At 43.8% G+C, this 21,071-nt stretch overlaps 1 protein-coding gene and 1 pseudogene across 8 annotated transcripts; one reads left to right on the forward strand and one right to left on the reverse strand.

The window, feature by feature from the left end:
* Positions 1 to 4,747: 4,747 nt before the first annotated feature.
* On the reverse strand, positions 4,748 to 11,748 carry LOC139579751 (girdin-like; annotated as a pseudogene).
* Positions 11,749 to 11,755: 7 nt separating this feature from the next.
* Positions 11,756 to 19,785, forward strand: LOC139579267 (ubiquitin carboxyl-terminal hydrolase 37-like). 8 transcript variants are annotated; one of them, XR_011675702.1, is made up of 12 exons: positions 11,756 to 12,088; positions 13,535 to 13,887; positions 14,338 to 14,643; positions 14,929 to 15,060; positions 15,681 to 15,813; positions 15,921 to 16,057; positions 16,210 to 16,309; positions 16,437 to 16,516; positions 16,729 to 16,979; positions 17,426 to 17,507; positions 18,334 to 18,469; positions 18,539 to 19,785. XR_011675702.1 is itself a non-coding variant. In XM_071407770.1 (11 exons), the coding sequence occupies exons 3-11, from the start codon at positions 14,402 to 14,404 to the stop codon at positions 18,344 to 18,346; spliced, it is 1,170 nt and encodes a 389-aa protein (XP_071263871.1). In that variant the 5' UTR covers positions 11,756 to 12,088; positions 13,535 to 13,887; positions 14,338 to 14,401; the 3' UTR covers positions 18,347 to 19,785. The 8 variants fall into 8 exon arrangements, 5 of the variants coding, with proteins under 5 accessions (XP_071263871.1, XP_071263870.1, XP_071263869.1 ...); XM_071407770.1 differs by having other exon boundaries at positions 18,334 to 19,785; XM_071407769.1 differs by lacking the exon at positions 18,334 to 18,469.
* Positions 19,786 to 21,071: the final 1,286 nt, after the last annotated feature.

Genomic DNA, 21,071 nt, shown 5'->3' on the forward strand with positions numbered 1-21,071 from the left:
TTTAGTCAGGGTGTTGAAACTGGTCTGTAGCTGGTCTCTCTCTTTAGTCAGGGTGTTGTAACTGGTCTGTAGCTGGTCTCTCTCTTTAGTCAGGGTGTTGTAACTGGTCTGTAGCTGGTCTCTCTCTTTAGTCAGGGTGTTGAAACTGGTCTGTAGCTGGTCTCTCTATTTACTCTGGGTGTTGTATCTGGTCTGTAACTGGTCTCTCTCTTTAGTCAGGTTGTTGTAACTGGTCTGTAACTGGTCTCTCTCTTTAGTCAGGTTGTTGTAACTGGTCGGTAGCTGGTCTCTCTCTTTAGTCAGGGTGTTGTAACTGGTCTGTAGCTGGTCTCTCTCTTTAGTCAGGTTGTTGTAACTGGTCTGTAGCTGGTCTCTCTCTTTAGTCAGGTTGTTGTAACTGGTCTGTAGCTGGTCTCTCTCTTTAGTCAGGTTGTTGTAACTGGTCTGTAACTGGTCTCTCTCTTTAGTCAGGTTGTTGTAACTGGTCCGTAGCTGGTCTCTCTCTCTTTAGTCAGGTTGTTGTAACTGGTTGTCACGTTCCTGACCTGTTTTCTGTTAGTTTTATGTGTTAGTTGGTCAGGACGTGAGTTTGGGTGGGCATTCTATGTTGTCTGTTTCTATGTTGGTTTAGGGTTGCCTGGTATGGCTCTCAATTAGAGGCAGGTGTTTGACGTTTCCTCTGATTGAGAGTCATATTTAGGTAGGCTGTTCACAATGTTTGTTTGTGGGTGGTTGTCTCCTGTGTCAGTGTTTGTCGCACCATACGGGACTGTCTCGGTTTGTGTTGTACATCGTCATTTTTATGTGTAGGCTATTTTCCCTGTTCGTGCGTTCTCGTGTGTAATGTAAGTTCGTCGTTCAGGTCTGTCTACTCCGTTGGTTGTTTTGTTAGTTTATAGTGAAGTTCGTGTTTTCGTCTTGTCTTTAATAAATATTATGTGTTCACAACCCGCTGCGCCTTGGTTCCCTCAATACTCCTCCTTTTCGGTTGAAGAGGAGGAGGACTACTGTTACACTGGTCTGTAACTGGTCTCTCTATTTAGTCAGGTTGTTGTAACTGGTCCGTAGCTGGTCTCTCTCTTTAGTCAGGTTGTTGTAACTGGCCTGTAGCTGGTCTCGCTCTTTAGTCAGGGTGTTGTAACTGGTCTGTAACTGGTCTCTCTATTTACTCAGGGTGTTGTAACTGGTCTGTAACTGGTCTCTCTCTTTAGTCAGGTTGTTGTAAATGGTCCGTAGCTGGTCTCTCTATTTAGTCAGGGTGTTGTAACTGGTCTGTAGCTGGTCTCTCTATTTACTCAGGGTGTTGTAACTGGTCTGTAACTGGTCTCTCTCTTTAGTCAGGTTGTTGTAAATGGTCCGTAGCTGGTCTCTCTATTTAGTCAGGGTGTTGTAACTGGTCTGTAGCTGGTCTCTCTATTTAGTCAGTGTGTTGTAACTGGTCTGTAGCTGGTCTCTCTCTTTAGTCAGGGTGTTGTAACTGGTCTGTAGCTTGTCTCTCTCTTTAGTCAGGGTGTTGTAACTGGTCTGTAACTGGTCTCTCTCTTTAGTCAGGTTGTTGTAACTGGTCCGTAGCTGGTCTCTCTCTTTAGTCAGGTTGTTGTAACTGGCCTGTAGCTGGTCTCTCTCTTTAGTCAGGTTGTTGTAACTGGTCCGTAGCTGGTCTCTCTCTTCAGTCAGGGTGTTGTAACTGGTCCGTAGCTGGTCTCTCTATTTACTCAGGGTGTTGTAACTGGTCCGTAGCTGGTCTCTCTATTTACTCAGGGTGTTGTAACTGGTCCGTAGCTGGTCTCTCTATTTACTCAGGGTGTTGTAACTGGTCCGTAGCTGGTCTCTGTATTTACTCAGGGTGTTGTAACTGGTCCGTAGCTGGTCTCTCTATTTACTCTGGGTGTTGTAACTGGTCCATAGCTGGTCTCTCTATTTACTCAGGGTGTTGTAACTGGTCCGTAGCTGGTCTCTCTATTTACTCAAAGTGTTGTAACTGGTCCGTAGCTGGTCTCTCTATTTACTCAGGGTGTTGTAACTGGTCCGTAGCTGGTCTCTCTATTTACTCAGGGTGTTGTAACTGGTCCGTAGCTGGTCTCTCTATTTACTCAGGGTGTTGTAACTGGTCCGTCGCTGGTCTCTCTATTTACTCTGGGTGTTGTAACTGGTCCATAGCTGGTCTCTCTATTTACTCAGGGTGTTGTAACTGGTCCGTAGCTGGTCTCTCTCTTTACTCAGGGTGTTGTAACTGGTCCGTAGCTGGTCTCTCTATTTACTCTGGGTGTTGTAACTGGTCCAAAGCTGGTCTCTCTATTTACTCTGTGTGTTGTATCTGGTCAGAAGCTGGTCTCTCTCTTTAGTCAGGGTGTTGTAACTGGTCCGTAGCTGGTCTCTCTATTTACTCAGGGTGTTGTATCTGTTCCGTAGCTGGTCTCACTCTTCAGTCAGGGTGTTGTAACTGGTCCGTAGCTGGTCTCTCTATTTACACAGGGTGTTGTATCTGGTCCGTAGCTGGTCTCTCTCTTCAGTCAGGGTGTTGTAACTGGTCCGTAGCTGGTCTCTCTCTTCAGTCAGGGTGTTGTAACTGGTCTGTAGCTGGTCTCTCTATTTACTCTGGGTGTTGTATCTGGTCCGTAGCTGGTCTCTCTCTTTAGTCAGGTTGTTGTAACTGGTTCATAGCTGGTCTCTCTATTTACTCTGGGTGTTGTAACTGGTTGGTAGCTGGTCTCTCTATTTAGTCAGGGTGTTGTAACTGGTCTGTAGCTGGTCTCTCTATTTAGTCAGTGTGTTGTAACTGGTCTGTAGCTGGTCTCTCTATTTAGTCAGGTTGTTGTAACTGGTCCTTAGCTGGTCTCTATATTTACTCAGGGTGTTGTAACTGGTCCATAGCTGGTCTCTCTATTTACTCAGGGTGTTGTAACTGGTCCGTAGCTGGTCTCTCTCTTTACTCAGGGTGTTGTAACTGGTCCGTAGCTAGTCTCTCTATTTACTCTGGGTGTTGTAACTGGTCCATAGCTGGTCTCTCTATTTACTCTGGGTGTTGTTACTGGTCCATAGCTGGTCTCTCTATTTACTCAGGGTGTTGTAACTGGTCCGTAGCTGGTCTCTCTATTTAGTCAGGGTGTTGTATCTGGTCCGTAGCTGGTCTCTCTCTTTAGTCAGGGTGTTGTAACTGGTCCGTAGCTGGTCTCTCTATTTACTCAGGGTGTTGTATCTGGTCCATAGCTGGTCTCTCTCTTCAGTCAGGGTGTTGTAACTGGTCCGTAGCTGGTCTCTCTCTTCAGTCAGGGTGTTGTAACTGGTCCATAGCTGGTCTCTCTATTTACTCAGGGTGTTGTAACTGGTCCGTAGCTGGACTCTCTATTTACTCAGGGTGTTGTATCTGGTCCGTAGCTGGTCTCTCTATTTACTCAGGGTGTTGTAACTGGTCCGTAGCTGGTCTCTCTATTTACTCTGGGTGTTGTAACTGGTCCATAGCTGGTCTCTCTATTTACTCAGGGTGTTGTAACTGGTCCGTAGCTGGTCTCTCTCTTTACTCAGGGTGTTGTAACTGGTCCATAGCTGGTCTCTCTATTTACTCAGGGTGTTGTAACTGGTCCGTAGCTGGTCTCTCTATTTACTCTGGGTGTTGTAACTGGTCCATAGCTGGTCTCTCTATTTACTCTGTGTGTTGTATCTGGTCCGAAGCTGGTCTCGCTCTTTAGTCAGGGTGTTGTAACTGGTCCGTAGCTGGTCTCTCTATTTACTCAGGGTGTTGTATCTGGTCCGTAGCTGGTCTCTCTCTTCAGTCAGGGTGTTGTAACTGGTCCGTTGCTGGTCTCTCTCTTCAGTCAGGGTGTTGTAACTGGTCTGTAGCTGGTCTCTCTATTTACTCTGGGTGTTGTATCTGGTCCGTAGCTGGTCTCTCTCTTTAGTCAGGTTGTTGTAACTGGTCCGTAGCTGGTCTTTCTATTTACTCAGGGTGTTGTATCTGGTCCATAGCTGGTCTCTCTCTTTAGTCAGGGTGTTGTATCTGGTCCGAAACTTGTCTCTCCCTTTAGTCAGGGTGTTGTAACTGGTCCGTAGCTGGTCTCTCTATTTACTCAGGGTGTTGTAACTGGTCCGTAGCTGGTCTCTCTATTTACTCAGGGTGTTGTAACTGGTCCGTAGCTGGTCTCTCTATTTACTCAGGGTGTTGTAACTGGTCCGTAGCTGGTCTCTCTCTTTACTCAGGGTGTTGTAATTGGTCCGTAGCTGGTCTCACTCTTTAGTCAGGTTGTTGTAATTGGTCCGTAGCTGGTCTCACTCTTTAGTCTGGTTGTTGTAACTGGTCCGTAGCTGGTCTCTCTATTTACTCAGGGTGTTGTAACTGGTCCGTAGCTGGTCTCTCTATTTACTCAGGGTGTTGTATCTGGTCCGTAGCTGGTCTCTCTATTTACTCAGGGTGTTGTAACTGGTCCGTAGCTGGTCTCTCTCTTTACTCAGGGTGTTGTAATTGGTCCGTAGCTGGTCTCACTCTTTAGTCAGGTTGTTGTAACTGGTCCGTAGCTGGTCTCTCTCTTCAGTCTGGTTGTTGTAACTGGTCCGTAGCTGGTCTCTCTCTTCAGTCTGGTTGTTGTAGCTGATGTGTAGCTGGTCTCTCTCTTTAGTCAGGTTGTTGTAACTGGTCCGTAGCTGGTCTCTCTCTTTAGTCAGGTTGTTGTAACTGGTCCGTAGCTGGTCTCACTCTTTAGTCAGGGTGTTGTAACTGGTCTCTCTCTTTAGTCAGGGTGTTGTATCTGGTCCGTAGCTGGTCTCGCTCTTTAGTCAGGGTGTTGTAACTGGTCCGTAGCTGGTCTCTCTCTTTAGTCAGGGTGTTGTAACTGGTCCGTAGCTGGTCTCACTCTTTAGTCAGGGTGTTGTATATGGTCCGTAGCTGGTCTCGCTCTTTAGTCAGGGTGTTGTAGCTGGACTGTAGCTGGTCTCTCTCTTTAGTCAGGGTGTTGTATATGGTCCGTAGCTGGTCTCTCTCTTTAGTCAGGGTGTTGTAACTGGTCCGTAGCTGGTCTCCCTCTTTAGTCAGGGTGTTGCAACTGGTTCGTAGCTGGCCTCTCTCTTTAGTCAGGGTGTTGTAACTGGTCCGTAGCTGGTCTCTCTCCTTAGTCAGGTTGTTGTATCTGGTGTGTAGCTGGTCTCTCTCTTTAGTCAGGTTGTTGTAACTGGCCTGTAGCTGGTCTCTCTCTTTAGTCAGGGTGTTGTATCTGGTGTGTAGCTGGTCTCTCTCTTTAGTCAGGTTGTTGTATCTGGCCTGTAGCTGGTCTCTCTCTTTAGTCAGGTTGTTGTAACTGGTCCGTAGCTGGTCTCTCTCTTCAGTCAGAAGGCTATAACTGGCCTGTAGCTGGTCTCTCTCTTTCGTCAGGTTGTTGTATCTGGTGTGTAGCTGGTCTCTCTCTTTAGTCAGGGTGTTGTAATTGGTCCAAAGCTGGTCTCTCTATTTACTCTGTGTGTTGTAACTGGTCCAAAGCTGGTCTCTCTATTTACTCTGTGTGTTGTATCTGGTCAGAAGCTGGTCTCTCTCTTTAGTCAGGGTGTTGTAACTGGTCCGTAGCTGGTCTCTCTATTAACTCAGGGTGTTGTATCTGTTCCGTAGCTGGTCTCACTCTTCAGTCAGGGTGTTGTAACTGGTCCGTAGCTGGTCTCTCTATTTACACAGGGTGTTGTATCTGGTCCGTAGCTGGTCTCTCTCTTCAGTCAGGGTGTTGTAACTGGTCCGTAGCTGGTCTCTCTCTTCAGTCAGGGTGTTGTAACTGGTCTGTAGCTGGTCTCTCTATTTACTCTGGGTGTTGTATCTGGTCCGTAGCTGGTCTCTCTCTTTAGTTAGGTTGTTGTAACTGGTTCATAGCTGGTCTCTCTATTTACTCTGGGTGTTGTAACTGGTTGGTAGCTGGTCTCTCTATTTAGTCAGGGTGTTGTAACTGGTCTGTAGCTGGTCTCTCTATTTAGTCAGTGTGTTGTAACTGGTCTGTAGCTGGTCTCTCTATTTAGTCAGGTTGTTGTAACTGGTCCTTAGCTGGTCTCTATATTTACTCAGGGTGTTGTAACTGGTCCGTAGCTGGTCTCTCTATTTACTCTGGGTGTTGTAACTGGTCCATAGCTGGTCTCTCTATTTACTCTGTGTGTTGTATCTGGTCCGAAGCTGGTCTCTCTCTTTAGTCAGGGTGTTGTAACTGGTCCGTAGCTGGTCTCTCTATTTACTCAGGGTGTTGTATCTGGTCCGTAGCTGGTCTCTCTCTTCAGTCAGGGTGTTGTAACTGGTCCGTTGCTGGTCTCTCTCTTCAGTCAGGGTGTTGTAACTGGTCTGTAGCTGGTCTCTCTATTTACTCTGGGTGTTGTATCTGGTCCGTAGCTGGTCTCTCTCTTTAGTCAGGTTGTTGTAACTGGTCCGTAGCTGGTCTTTCTATTTACTCAGGGTGTTGTATCTGGTCCATAGCTGGTCTCTCTCTTTAGTCAGGGTGTTGTATCTGGTCCGAAACTTGTCTCTCCCTTTAGTCAGGGTGTTGTAACTGGTCCGTAGCTGGTCTCTCTATTTACTCAGGGTGTTGTAACTGGTCCGTAGCTGGTCTCTCTATTTACTCAGGGTGTTGTAACTGTTCTGTAACTGGTCTCTCTCTTTAGTCAGGGTGTTGTAATTTGTCCGTAGCTGGTCTCACTCTTTAGTCTGGTTGTTGTAACTGGTCCGTAGCTGGTCTCTCTATTTACTCAGGGTGTTGTAACTGGTCCGTAGCTGGTCTCTCTATTTACTCAGGGTGTTGTAACTGGTCCGTAGCTGGTCTCTCTATTTACTCAGGGTGTTGTAACTGGTCCGTAGCTGGTCTCTCTCTTTACTCAGGGTGTTGTAATTGGTCCGTAGCTGGTCTCACTCTTTAGTCAGGTTGTTGTAATTGGTCCGTAGCTGGTCTCACTCTTTAGTCTGGTTGTTGTAACTGGTCCGTAGCTGGTCTCTCTATTTACTCAGGGTGTTGTAACTGGTCCGTAGCTGGTCTCTCTATTTACTCAGGGTGTTGTATCTGGTCCGTAGCTGGTCTCTCTATTTACTCAGGGTGTTGTAACTGGTCCGTAGCTGGTCTCTCTCTTTACTCAGGGTGTTGTAATTGGTCCGTAGCTGGTCTCACTCTTTAGTCAGGTTGTTGTAACTGGTCCGTAGCTGGTCTCTCTCTTCAGTCTGGTTGTTGTAACTGGTCCGTAGCTGGTCTCTCTCTTCAGTCTGGTTGTTGTAGCTGATGTGTAGCTGGTCTCTCTCTTTAGTCAGGTTGTTGTAACTGGTCCGTAGCTGGTCTCTCTCTTTAGTCAGGTTGTTGTAACTGGTCCGTAGCTGGTCTCACTCTTTAGTCAGGGTGTTGTAACTGGTCCGTAGCTGATCTCTCCTTTTAGTCAGGTTGTTGTATCTGGTCCGTAGCTGGTCTCACTCTTTAGTCAGGGTGTTGTAACTGGTCCGTAGCTGGTCTCTCTCTTTAGTCAGGGTGTTGTAACTGGTCCGTAGCTGGTCTCACTCTTTAGTCAGGGTGTTGTATATGGTCCGTAGCTGGTCTCGCTCTTTAGTCAGGGTGTTGTAGCTGGACTGTAGCTGGTCTCTCTCTTTAGTCAGGGTGTTGTATATGGTCCGTAGCTGGTCTCTCTCTTTAGTCAGGGTGTTGTAACTGGTCCGTAGCTGGTCTCCCTCTTTAGTCAGGGTGTTGCAACTGGTTCGTAGCTGGCCTCTCTCTTTAGTCAGGGTGTTGTAACTGGTCCGTAGCTGGTCTCTCTCCTTAGTCAGGTTGTTGTATCTGGTGTGTAGCTGGTCTCTCTCTTTAGTCAGGTTGTTGTAACTGGCCTGTAGCTGGTCTCTCTCTTTAGTCAGGGTGTTGTATCTGGTGTGTAGCTGGTCTCTCTCTTTAGTCAGGTTGTTGTATCTGGCCTGTAGCTGCTCTCTCTCTTTAGTCAGGTTGTTGTAACTGGTCCGTAGCTGGTCTCTCTCTTCAGTCAGAAGGCTATAACTGGCCTGTAGCTGGTCTCTCTCTTTCGTCAGGTTGTTGTATCTGGTGTGTAGCTGGTCTCTCTCTTTAGTCAGGGTGTTGTAATTGGTCTGTAGCTGTTCTCTCTCTTTACTCAGGGTGTTGTAATTGGTACGTAGCTGGTCTCACTCTTTAGTCAGGTTGTGGTAACTGGTCCGTAGCTGGTCTCTCTCTTCAGTCAGAAGGCTGTAACTGTTCTGTAGCTGGTCTCTCTCTGTTGAGTCGTGATGACCAATGACTCAATCTGTATAAAGGAAAAGTTAATCAATCATGTAACTACCACATCATTATTAATTAAGTATGATTAAGTAGGCTCCTTAAGTCTCAGTGACAACATACTAAACTTACAGTTTACTTACGGTTGCTGGTGTTTGTGTGTGTGAGTATGTGAGTGTGATCAAATACAGTAACTTCTACTTCTTACCTCAACTCTAATATACATCTGTAGCTGTGTCTTCTCCCTGCACTGTCCTGCGTCTGTGTGCCTTACAGTAGTTCCTCAATTAAACGTTTTGAGATTATGCCGCAGGATTTAGAGGTAATTTGTGGTTTAGTATGTTACCTTGCGTCACGGCTTCATTGCTCCAGACCACAAGGGGGAGGTAGAGGACTGATTATTATTTTGGGTCCCAAGGCCTAATGTGTCTCTACCTGAATTAATGCTGTCAATGAATGGGCGGTATAAACCAAATAGAAACTCATAACTGTTCATTCAAAATTGGATTTCAATGAACTGAATGATGAGGATGAAGATGTCACACCCTGATCTGGTTCACCTGTCCTTGTGATTGTCTCCACCCCCTCCAGGTGTCGTTTATTTTCCCCGGTGTATTTATCCCTGTGTTTCATGTCTCTCTGTGCCAGTTCGTCTTGTATGTTCAAGTCAACCAGCGTGTTTTTTCCTATTGTCTAGCCCCATGTTCAAGAGTGGCCTTTTTCCCTTTATTCAAATTACAACCGCTCACTTTCGGTTATTTGAAAAGTAAATAGTCTTCAAAATATCATTGTTTTTTTAAACAAGGACTTGAAAATGAGATTACGAACTCTGTAAACAGTGTTTCCACTTTGAGAATGAGAATGATAAATTACTGCAATTAATACAACGATCTGTTTTTGAATGGTAACAGACGAAATGGACATAGGTTTTATCAAGCCAGCTTCTTTCTATGTTGCTACCCATTCCAGGGTTAGGACTGTAACCACCAGAGGACTTCAAAATATGCCGGAGCTGAGAGAATCACCAAAACTAAAGGTGTTTTAGTTTCAATGCATTATATATATATTTTTTAAATGCATAAAGCCTATCAATGTGTAGACATACTGTGTAAACCATGCAGACAACCATCCATTGAGATCGGTGGACAAAGGACTGGACAATGGTCCGCACTGAAAAAACACATGGTTCCCAAGAAGGCGGTTGGTTTTGCAAGATTCTTATAATGTGTTTCTGTACACAGAATTTGTGTGTTGGATTCACATTTAATTCTTAATTGATCTACTGTTTCTATCATAGCCCACTGTAGTTGATGGTGGCTCAGAGCAGTACCATTCTGCTCATCTGATGAAGGTGCACGTGGATCAGTATTACTCGTCGTTAGCAGAGACAGAATACCAACCGGGATGGATCCCGAGGAAAATGTGGCTCACCAGTGAACCTCCAGGTGTTCATCATTAATACTGTGTCTCAGAAGTTTCTGTCCATGACTGATGCAACCCCAAAAAAGCAATAAAGACAGAGTTAATGAGGACTTGAGGTCACGAGAAAGTCTGGACATGGCCTGCTCTCCCTTATGAAAGGAATTAGGCATCTTTGCCATGTTTGCTATGTACTGTAGGCTATGTTTATTGCCAGACTGCACAGTAGCCTAATAAACATATGCATTTTGAAGTAGTAAAAAAAATTATGGATTTCAATAACATGTTCTACCACGGTGTGTTTTTGGTTGATGGCCAATATTAAATACAGTCAAATGGATTTGTGAATTAAATCACTTTAATGTTTAATTATTTAAGGCTCCTTTCTCTTCTCTCTGCTGGAGTTATTTTAAGAATAAAGTAGGCTAATGAAGGCAACAAACTGTTGCTTACTGAAACTTCCAAAGTCATCCAATTGTTACAATGGGATTTGAAGCAAAAGCCTACCCGCGTATGGTCAACTATTTCAGCACCGTTTTGTGCTGCTCTGAGACAAGCAAGACTACTTAATAAACATATACAAGTAATTCAAAAATATATTTATAATGTACCACTGTAGATGTTGCAGTCAGTCAGAGATGAGTCCTATTGTAAAGTGCAGCCTAAAGGCAAAAATGGGCAAACTTGCAATGTATTCAATGATTAAGTACTCTCAAACCAGATTTGCCCAACCCCTACAAATATATAAATTTAATATTAGCCCTGCATCATAATTGTATAAAAGCCCATTAGATATTAATTTAGAATCCTCTAAATGTAATTAGATCTACTACTGTAATTTGTTGATCTGCATTGATCTGTAAGTATTTTCATTTAGAGATTCCGGTAAACTCTTTGATGTTTCCTTTCATGTGTCCAACCAATTATTATTGGATTATTCACCATGGCAACCAATGAAATGTATTTCTTAGTTAGGTTGGCTTGTTGGCAGAATTCACAGCCTGCTAGCTTGTGAAAAACAAAATGTAAACTACTGTACTGTAAATATAAAGAGTGGATATAGAGGGTGCAACCGGTAAGCACCTTAGGAGTAAATGTCAGTTGGCTTTCCATAGCCGAGCATTCAGAGGTCAAGACAGTGAGTGAGTGAGTGAGTGAGTGAGTGAGTGAGTGAGTGAGTGAGTGAGTGAGTGAGTGAGTGAGTGAGAGTGAGAGAATGAGAGAGTGAGAGAGAGAGAGAGAGAGAGAGAGAGAGAGAGAGAGAGAGAGAGAGAGAGAGAGAGAGAGAGAGTGAGAGAGAGAGTGAGAGAGAGAGAGAGAGAGAGAGAGAGAGAGAGAGAGAGAGAGAGAGAGAGAGAGAGAGAGAGAGAGAGAGTGAGAGAGAGAGAGAGAGAGAGAGAGAGAGAGAGAGAGAGAGAGAGAGAGAGAGAGAGAGAGAGAGAGAGAGAGAGAGAGAGAGAAAGAGAGAGAGAGAGAGAGAGAGAGAGAGAGAGGATCAAAACACACACAGTAAGGCGTGTTAATGAGTTCCGAGAGCCGATCTGTTATCCAACCATTAGTTTAATATTAAAAACAGTCAAACGCTTCTCAAAGACGCCCTCTGGTGGTCAAACTAGCTCTAACTAGCGTTAATGACAACAATGTCTGACACTTAAATAACGTGTCATAGAATTCTGCGGCAGCCTGCAAGTTGTGCTGCAGTATGATGCAACTTTTTTTCCTTCTCTAGGATAGGGGCAGAGTTTTCACTTTGGGAAAAATAGCGTGCCCAATTTCAACTTCCTTCTACTCATCCCCAGAATATAAGATATGCATATTATTAGCAGATTTGGATAGAAAACACTCTGAGGTTTCTAAAACTGTTTGAATCATATTTGTAAGTATAACAGAACATATGTAGCAGGCAAAACCCATAACCATTAAAACATTTTTTTTTATTTTTTTATTTTTTTATAAGTCACTGTCTGTTCAATGAGATTTCATTGGAAAGCCAGATTTCTAATCACTGTGATCTCAGTTCCTACTGCTTCCACTGGATGTCACCAGTCTTAGGAAATAGGTTGAGGTTATTCATTTCTGCAATGAAGAAGAAGGCCATCAGGAAGTAGAGGAACGTCATGTGTTTGAGAGTTGAGCAAGACTAAAAAATGTAGCGTTTGTTTGTTGATCTCCTGTATTGAAAACAGATAGACCCGTCTTCAATTTGATCGATTATTAACGTTTACAAATACCTTAAGTTGTATTGCAAAAGTACTTTGAAATGTTTTGGCAAAGTTTAGAGGTAATTTTTTAGATTTTTTGTAGTGACTTAGCGCAAATTGGAAGCAGTATTTTTCTGGATCAATGGCGTCAAATAAATGGACAATTTGTATATATATGGACGGATTTAATCGAACAAAAGGACCATTTGTGATGTTTATGGGACATATTGGAGTGCCAACAAAAGAATCTCGTCAAAGGTAATGCATGTTTTATATTTTATATCTGCGTTTTGAGTAGCGCCAGCATGGTTGAAATAATGATTCACTCTCTTTGTTGACATTGTGTTATCATCATATAATAGCATCTTATGCTTTCGCCGAAAAGCCTTTTTGAAATCTGACATGTTGGCTGGAATCACAACGAGTGTAGCTTTAATTTGGTATCTTATATGTGTGATTTAATGAAAGTTTGATTTTATATAATTTTTGTTGAATTTGGCGCTCTACATTTTCCCTGGCTATTGGCCAGGTGGGACGCTACCGTCCCGCTATCCCAGAGAGGTTTTTAAGGAAGAACTTCTGTAGGAGTTGGCAAGACAGCACTAAACAGATCTGGGACTCTAGCTAGGGTTGGGTTAAGTTTAGGTAAGAAGAATTGTTTAGGGGTTGGAGTGAGGTTAGAAAACAAAATTCAAGCCAGTAACCTTGTGTTATGCCTTACATTCACCACCAACCTATCACCTAGTAAGTGTATTTAACTCGCACTGGGCACTGTAAGCTCTGCCCACTGACCATTGAGCTTTAATTGAACCAATCACATTCATTATGTCCTTGAGGAAGAGCTGCCCTCAGGGCAAGATTGAATAAGGATAACTGTCCCTAACCAATCTGGATTGTTGTTTGAGGTTTAGGCTAAATCTCTATCACCTGTTCACATTCTTTTAACCAACCCTTTGTCCATCTGCTGGTGAATAAGAGAAAAAGCATTGAGCATTTAAATAAACCGATGACCAAACCACAAACAACATGGAAGCTGTCAAAAAACAAGGAAGATGAAGGCACTTAAAATGCCTTTATTGTGGTCGTACGTTCAATGAAACAACACACAAAAAATGAATGTAAAAAAAGAAACAAGAAAACAATGGAACATATTATCTACAATATTGTATGTATACTGCATAACTTTGCTCTTCAATAAAACATATTTGTTCATTGAACAATATATTTTAAAATATTATAGATTGGGTTGCCAGATGGTGGTGTCATACATGACCGATGACATCACAATGGTCTTAAAGCCAATTTGAACAATGGGTTAATGAGGAAATGTATCAGTCTTCATTGGTTATTGACATGGCTTGTTTCTGCTGCTGCAAAAAGGTATGAAATCAGGTCATTTAATCGATTTACAACTACTTATATTCTGGAGTAGTATTCTTTATATAGACCTAGTGGGATGAGTACAAGTTAAAGTACATTCTGATTGACAAATACATAAAGTGTACATGAAATGTATATGAAGTTTGGCTTTTGCAAATGTCACTCAATGTAACCTGTCTATACTGTGTTATTTGAGGTTAAGGATAGATAGCTAAGTTCCTCTAATTTAGGCCTGCCTTTTCCTATTCTGATGACCCCCCCTCTTCCATTGGCTGGGGATCAAGGAAAAAAGTATTTAGCACTATCACATTTTCTTGTCAACAGAAAAAACGTCAGAAAGCAAATTCAGTTGATGTGGAGCAGAAGACAAGAAAGAAGAAGGAGAGGGGCACTTCATCCCCCTCTCCAATTCCATCTGACCGTTCTGAACAGAATGGCTTCGCCACCTCTGACCCCTCACCCTCTGACCAACTCTCCTCCCTCCATCCACCTCCCTCTCCTGTTAAATGTTCCTCTCAGCCTTGCTCTCCTGCTAAATGGCCCTTTGTACCCCGGTCACCTGCCAAACACCCTTCCCCAGTGAAATCCTGTCCAGTGGTGTCCCATCCTAGTTCTCCCACTCCTACCAACCCTCTGGACTGTCATGGAGACACCAGCCAGGAGGGCGCAACAGTCAGGTAATTCAAACATAAAGTACAGTGCCATCCTAGAGTCTCTTTGGAGAGTTGGGTTTAGTGCTACAAGACCAGGGCCAGTGTTTATCAAGAGTATGAGTGCTAATCAAGGATCAGGTCCTCTCTGTCCCTAATAATCTGATTTATTATGATCTAAAAGGCAAAACTGATCCTAGATCAGACTCCTACTCTGAGACGCTTGATAAACACAGTCCCAGAAAGTTATTTTCCTCAAACTGTAGTTTTAGGCTCTTCTATCCACATCTAGTGGATAAAGAGAGTACTAACCTATTGCCCTGGTATACTTGGTACACTGCATGTATATGGACATCAGTACATGCATAACTACTCAGACTGTGTTTATAGAACAGTATAGTATTTAATAGAGAGACTGTGTAGAGTGATACTATCTCTGTGTTGGAGGCTTTAGACCTGTTTCTCTCCTTCCTCCAGACCTCTGTCTCTTCAGGAACACTCTAGCCCAAGACCCCAGAGGCCAGTCTCAGCCACCAGAAGCATGACTCTTCCCAGGGCCAGTTCAGCCACCAGAAGCATGACTCTTCCCAGGGCCAGTTCAGCCACCAGAAGCATGACTCTTCCCAGGGCCAGCTCAGCCACCAGAAGCATGACTCTTTCCAGGGCCAGCTCAGCCACCAGAAGCATGACTCTTCCCAGGGCCAGCTCAGCCACCAGAGGGCCAGAAGAGACCCAGGGGGCCAGAGGAGAACGGGGGGCACTGGTCAACATGGAACTTCTTGGGTAAACCACAACACACTGCAAATGTATTGAATATAAGTTCTTTATTGTTTAAAGATAAGTGTCTGATATACTATGGGGATAGGGCTTACTATCGAGCATGTTCGTTTTATTAGATATTTATAAACCCATGAACTATGTCAACCTTGGTCTAAAGGACATCCACTTCTTTGTGTTAAATATCATTTATCCCTGACCAAGATGGCTGCCATTATCACCACTTTATAGAGATATGAAGGTTTATGATTCATCTCTATGTGTGTACTGATGGCTGCTTCTTCTTCACAGGTTGCCTAACATTGGCAACACTTGCTTCCTTAACGCCACCCTGCAGTGCCTCCTGGTCCTGCCGTCCTTCTCAAAGGCAATCCTGCACCAGGAACAACTCTGGAGCTCCTCCCCCTTCTCCAACCTGCTCAGGTAAGGAAGGCTCAAAAGCAGACACTCACCCCACACACCCATTATTTGTGGTCATAAATTAAAGAAGGGACACTATTTTCACGCCACTTCTATAGAAAGTGATTGTCGTAGCAGGTTAGGAGAGCATTTTCACTAATCCTAACCCTTTTCCTAACCTTAACCACTTCATATTTTGCTGTGTATTGTATTTTTGGTTTATTTTCCAGTTTCTTTTTGTTTTCGGAATCTTCATAACCAAGAGGAACAACAATGACACAATGATTATGATGTAGGCATTTGTAGGCCAATTTGGAAAGTGTAGAATGACTACATGACCCATAATGCTCATTGACTGAACATTCCACCTTACCGTGGGAAATTTGTTCGTTTTTTAAAATGCTCTGGAATTGAGAGCAGTATCCAAACCAAATATCTTAGGAGAATAAACAACACATTTTTGTTGTTTGGCTTCATTGTCCGTCCTCAAAGGTGAAATTGCTTTGACTCAAATTAATCATTTCTAATGATGGGGTGCCGCTAGATAAAACATATTTGTATATACTCATCTGCCTCTTCAGGCGTAAGCCAGTAGGTTGACACCATCCAGTCAGCTGCTAATTTACTCTCTGTCTCCCCTACAGGTGTCTTTCTGATGTGCACCGTTTGAGTCTACCTGACAGTGGTGCAAACCAGACCTCAAAAGCAGACCTCATGTGGAAGGTCAAGTACTCCTTGTCGGGATACGATTTGAAGTATCTGGGGGACACGCAACAGGTAACTGAGGCACTACTCTCTTGTGTACGAGCACTCTTTTTGAAAGGGTTTATTATCTTCATCATTTGCTTTTATCTTGGTGTGTTTCTCTCTCTTCCTCATCATAGGACGCACACGAGTTACTTGTGAACATGCTGTGCCAGCTGAAGGAGGAGGGCATGATACTGAAGACACTCGGGGTGAACTATACCTGCCCTGTTTCTCAGCTGGAGTTCCAGCTTGTGTCGGTGCGCACATGTACCAGGTAAGAGCTCCCATTGGTTGTAATGTATCTACTGTGAACATGATCTTTCTACAAATAATATCACAAAACACATGGCATAACAGAAACATTGTAGAGACCTGACACAGAAACAGACTTGATGCATTTTCCTTCTCTTTGTGCTGCTTCTGAAGCTGTGGGCGCGAGTCGTCCACCAGAGAGGACTACAACCACCTCTCATTGGACTTCAGCCCTGAGCGCACCTTGCTGAGCAGCCTAGCACTCACTTTCAAAGTCAGCACTTAGGGCTCAGCCCTGCATGTAGAGACTAACACCCAGGGCAAGCTGCCCACTGCCTCAGAATACGCTCTTATTATTGTAGTGGTGTCATTCATTTTGTAATGCTTTTGTTTCTAACCAGGGTGAAAAGGTTGAATTCACATGTGAGGGTTGTAAAGGCCTCCACGCCTTAAAGGTGGAGCAGTTCCACACACTGCCTCTGTGAGTTGTCCCTTTATAACCTCTCATAGGACTAGCAGTGTTTCATGAAATGAGTGGTCATTGTGTCCTGAGCCTTTAGGAGTAGTTACCTTCCTGAGCAGGTTGTAGGACTTAGGGATGAGCACCACCGAACACATTTCACTCCTCTGTTATTTTGTTGACTGGTTTCATTGTCTGTCTGTTCATCTATCTTCCTCTCTGTCTCTGGGCAGTGTGCTGGTTCTGCATCTGAAGAGGTTTGGAGGACCTGGGGGGTTGGAGAAGCTGGAGGCTCCTCTTTTGTTTCCTTCGGAGCTGAGGCTCTCCACCCTCTGTGGGGACATGGTGCCACTCCTGCACAGTGCCAGCCCACAGGCCCTCACCAACCAGGCCCCCAGCATCCAGGGGTCCATCCCCCAGACCTTCGCCAGCCAAGTCTCCAGCCCACCTGGAGAGGCCAAATACAGCGCCCTCTGCTGTTCAGGTAGGTCATGGCACCATAACACTCTTCTTGCTCCAACACCACACAAACCACCCACTCCCAAAACGGTCCTGCTGACAGAGAAGCTGGAAGCTGCAATTTAAAATGTTTCTCAGACATCTGTAGTGATGTATGGGAGCTGTTTTAGTCCAGAGCATTTCAGACAAGTGACCACGTTTTCACAGCTCTTGATATGTATATTTGACCCCTCAGATTCAAATGACCAGGAACCAGGAAAAGTGCTGCTGACAGCCTCAGTGGTGAGAAGAGAGAGAGAGATAGAGAGTGAAACCAGTGAAAAATAAGTTATGACAGAACACTGAGATAGTTATGAGGAGTACACGATGTAGTAGACCTCCTGTAGTAGACTAGTACTGTAGTAGACTGTAGACAGTGTGGTGGACTGTAGAGGAAATGAGAATCCTACGATCACATGTGTTTTCTTACAGAAGCAGCAGCCAGTGCAGTCAGTGAATGGTTACTACCAGCTGACTGGCGTAGTCTCTCATTTGGGAGGCTCCGCAAACTCCGGTAAGTAAATACCATAAAACACACACATGCAGATGCACAATACATATGACATCAGATTAATTCCAAATCACTTCCTTCTCCTCGGCTCTCAATTTACGCGTTCACGTGTGCCTCTGCCGTATACACAAGTATCCCAAAGCTGAGGGAGTGAATATTATTGAGGGCCAGGGATCATCAACAAGATTCATACTCGGGTCCATTTTTTTTCTTAGCCAGATGGGCAACGGTATGGAACAAAATTACAAATAATTTGTAGACCGCAAATTGACTGTAAGAAGGCCAGACAGATATAATATTTGACTCATTTCAAACATTGCTTACATTTGTCACAATCACATATCTCTTTATTGTGCGTGGGAATACTTTGAAACAGATTTCCAAAATGAAAATCACTTGGAGCTGATTTGCTGGTGTTTTTACAGTCTTTTAACAATTACATTTTATTTGGTCAGAAACATGGGGGGACAAATAAAATCACACTTGGGACAAATTTGTCCCGCGGGCCGCCATTTGTGAAACCCTGGAGTAGGGGATAATTAGACCCTCCAATAGCCACTTCGGCCAAGCGAGCAAGTCTGCAGGCTTCAGAGTGAAGTGCCATCCCAACAAGCACTGCAATATGTTTAGAGTTTACGCAATTTAATTCAAAAGAATGGAGAGGCATGCCTAATTATATGCAACGTGTATTTGTTTATCTCTGATTTCAAAACTCGACACATGTAACAGATAAAATACCTCCCAAATGAACTGTTTAACTGTTACAACACACTCTATTACCCACAATAACCTGACCTTTGACCTCTAGTCTGTCTTCCTTGTTCCACAGGGCACTACATTAGTGACATCTTGCATGTCAGTGGAAACTGGTTCTGCTGTAACGACAGCCAGGTGTCAATGTCCAATGAAGCCACTGTGCTGAGGACCAGAGCCCGGAGTGCCTACATGCTCTTCTATATGTTCAGGTACTGCTTACTCTCGCCATCTATGTTCTTGTGTTGCTATTTATGTGTACGGTTCCTTTCACCCTACAGGGCAAGAGAGCGGGAGGCCCCAGCCCACAGGGCCTAACAGGGCCACCAGCATCAGCCCCAGCCTTAACAGGGGCAGCACCTGGACAGCCTCCAAACACTCAGACCTGCCTCAACAGGGGTAGTACCAGGCCCAGCCTCAAAACCCATAGCCCAGTCTCAACAGTGGCAGCACCTGGACCAGCCTCAACACACTCAGCCCAGCCTCAACACCCTCACACCTGCCTCAACAGGGGAAGCACTGGGCCCAACATCAACAACCCCGAGCCCAGCCACAACAGGGGCAGCACCTGGCCCAGCTTCAACAACACCAGCCCAGCCTCAACATGAGATAAACCAGGCCCAGTCTCAACATGGGAAGAACCAGGCCCAGTCTGAACATGGGCAGAACAAGACCTAACCCCAACAACCCCAGCCCAGCCTCAACATGGGAAGAACCAGGCCCAGTCTCAAATGGGCAGAACAAGACCCAGCCCCAACAACCCCGAGCCCAGCCACAACAGGGGCAGCACCTGGCCCAGCTTCAACAACACCAGCCCAGCCTCAACATGAGATAAACCAGGCCCAGTCTCAACATGGGAAGAACCAGGCCCAGTCTGAACATGGGCAGAACAAGACCTAACCCCAACAACCCCAGCCCAGCCTCAACATGGGAAGAACCAGGCCCAGTCTCAACATGGGCAGAACAAGACCCAGCCCCAACAACCTCAGACCTGCCTCAACAGGTGCAGCACTCGGCCCAACTTCAATCATGCGGCTCAAGGGAGACTTGCTCTTCAACACTAGCATCAACATTCTTTCAGTAGCTTATGTCATAAATACCTGCCCTTGTTTTGACTTCTTCACCTAATGTATAAAGCTCATGTAAGAAAACGTATAAAGTATACACACTAAATGTAGTACACATGTAAATGTGTTGGATAGAGTGTGTGATTATTTAGAGGGTACAACATCCCTTCTATTTGGTTTGGTTGAAATCCTCCTGTTGTGAAATAGACTGTGGTGTATAACCTCTTATTCAGCATGGTCAGACCGGAGGACCTGCAATATTCAACATTGATCCATGTCGGGAGATGACTTGTGCATGCCATGCAATTTTAATAAAGACAAACAAATTTAAGATAATCCAATTTAAGATGATTCTGTTAACCGTTGTAACTCTTTAACTCAGGTAGCTTTATCGTATTCTATTCTTATTTACAATAAAAGTGACTCCAAAGTTACACAATACATTATTTACCATGAATTTCTATTACATTTCCATTTGAGTCATTTATCAGACTTACAATTAGAGCATTTATCTTAACATACAGTGCCTTCAGAAAGTATTCACACCCCTAGACTTTTTACACATTTTGTTGTGTTGCAGACTGAATTTAAAATGTGGTAAATATATTTTCTCTCTCACTCAACTACACAAAACACCCCATAACGACAAAGTTAAAACATATTTTTAGAAATGTTTGCAAATGTATTGAAAATGAAATATAATATAGAATTTACATAAGAATTCAAACCCCTAAGTCAATACTTTGTAGAAGCACCTTTGGCAGCGATTACAGCTGTGACTATTTCTGTTAAATCTCTAGGAGCTTTCTACACCTGGATTGTGCAACATTTTCCCATTATACTTTTCAAAATTCTTTAAGTTCTGTCAAATTGGTTGTTGATCATTGCTAGACAACCATTTTCAGGTCTTGCCATAGATTTTCAAGTAGATTTAAGTCAAAACTGTAACTTGGCCATTCAGGAACATTGACTGTCTTCTTGGTAAGCAACTCCAGTGTATATTTGTCCTTCTGTTTTAGGTTGTTGTCCTGCTTAAAGGCGAATTAATTAATCTCCCAGTGTCTGGTGGAAAGCAGATTGAAACAGGTTTTCCTCTAGGATTTTTCCTGTGTTGAGCTCCATTCAGTTTAGTTTTTTTCTTCTGAAAATCTCCCCAGTCTTTAACGATTACAAGCATACCTTGACATACTGTATGATAGTGAAACTCTTTATCAGTCAACCACAGTGGATTAGAAACACTGGCCACCACGTGACTCCCACCAGCCTTAGTTTGATAATATAATACATGATATGACTCCCACCAGCCTTAGATTGATAATATACTACTTGATATGACTCCCACCAGCCTTAGATTGATAATATAATACTTGATATGACTCCACCAGCCTTAGTGTGATAATATAATACATGATATGACTCCCACCAGTCTTAGTGTGATAATATAATAGATGATATGACTCCACCAGCCTTAGTTTGATAATATAATACATGATATGACTCCCACCAGCCTTAGTTTGATAATATAATACATGATATGACTCCACCAGTCTTAGTGTGATAATATAATACATGATATGACTCCCACCAGCCTTAGTTTGATAATATAATACATGATATGACTCCCACCAGCCTTAGTTTGATAATATACTACATGATATGACTCCCACCAGCCTTAGTTTGATAATATAATAATTGATATGACTCCCACCAGCCTTAGTTTGATAATATAATACATGATATTATAACG

The sequence above is a fragment of the Salvelinus alpinus genome, chromosome 6, assembly GCF_045679555.1.
Source record: "Salvelinus alpinus chromosome 6, SLU_Salpinus.1, whole genome shotgun sequence".
In the NCBI taxonomy this organism is placed as follows: Eukaryota; Metazoa; Chordata; class Actinopteri; order Salmoniformes; family Salmonidae; genus Salvelinus; species Salvelinus alpinus.

Coding starts and splice junctions, on each gene's coding strand:
- LOC139579267 (XM_071407768.1), top strand. CDS start 14,402: ATGACTCTTCCCAGGGCCAGTTCAGCCACCAGAAGCATGACTCTTCCC. Junction 14,644..14,928: donor GTCAACATGGAACTTCTTGG/GTAAACCACAAC, acceptor TCTTCTTCACAG/GTTGCCTAACATTGGCAACA. Junction 16,980..18,538: donor CAGCGCCCTCTGCTGTTCAG/GTAGGTCATGGC, acceptor TTCACCCTACAG/GGCAAGAGAGCGGGAGGCCC.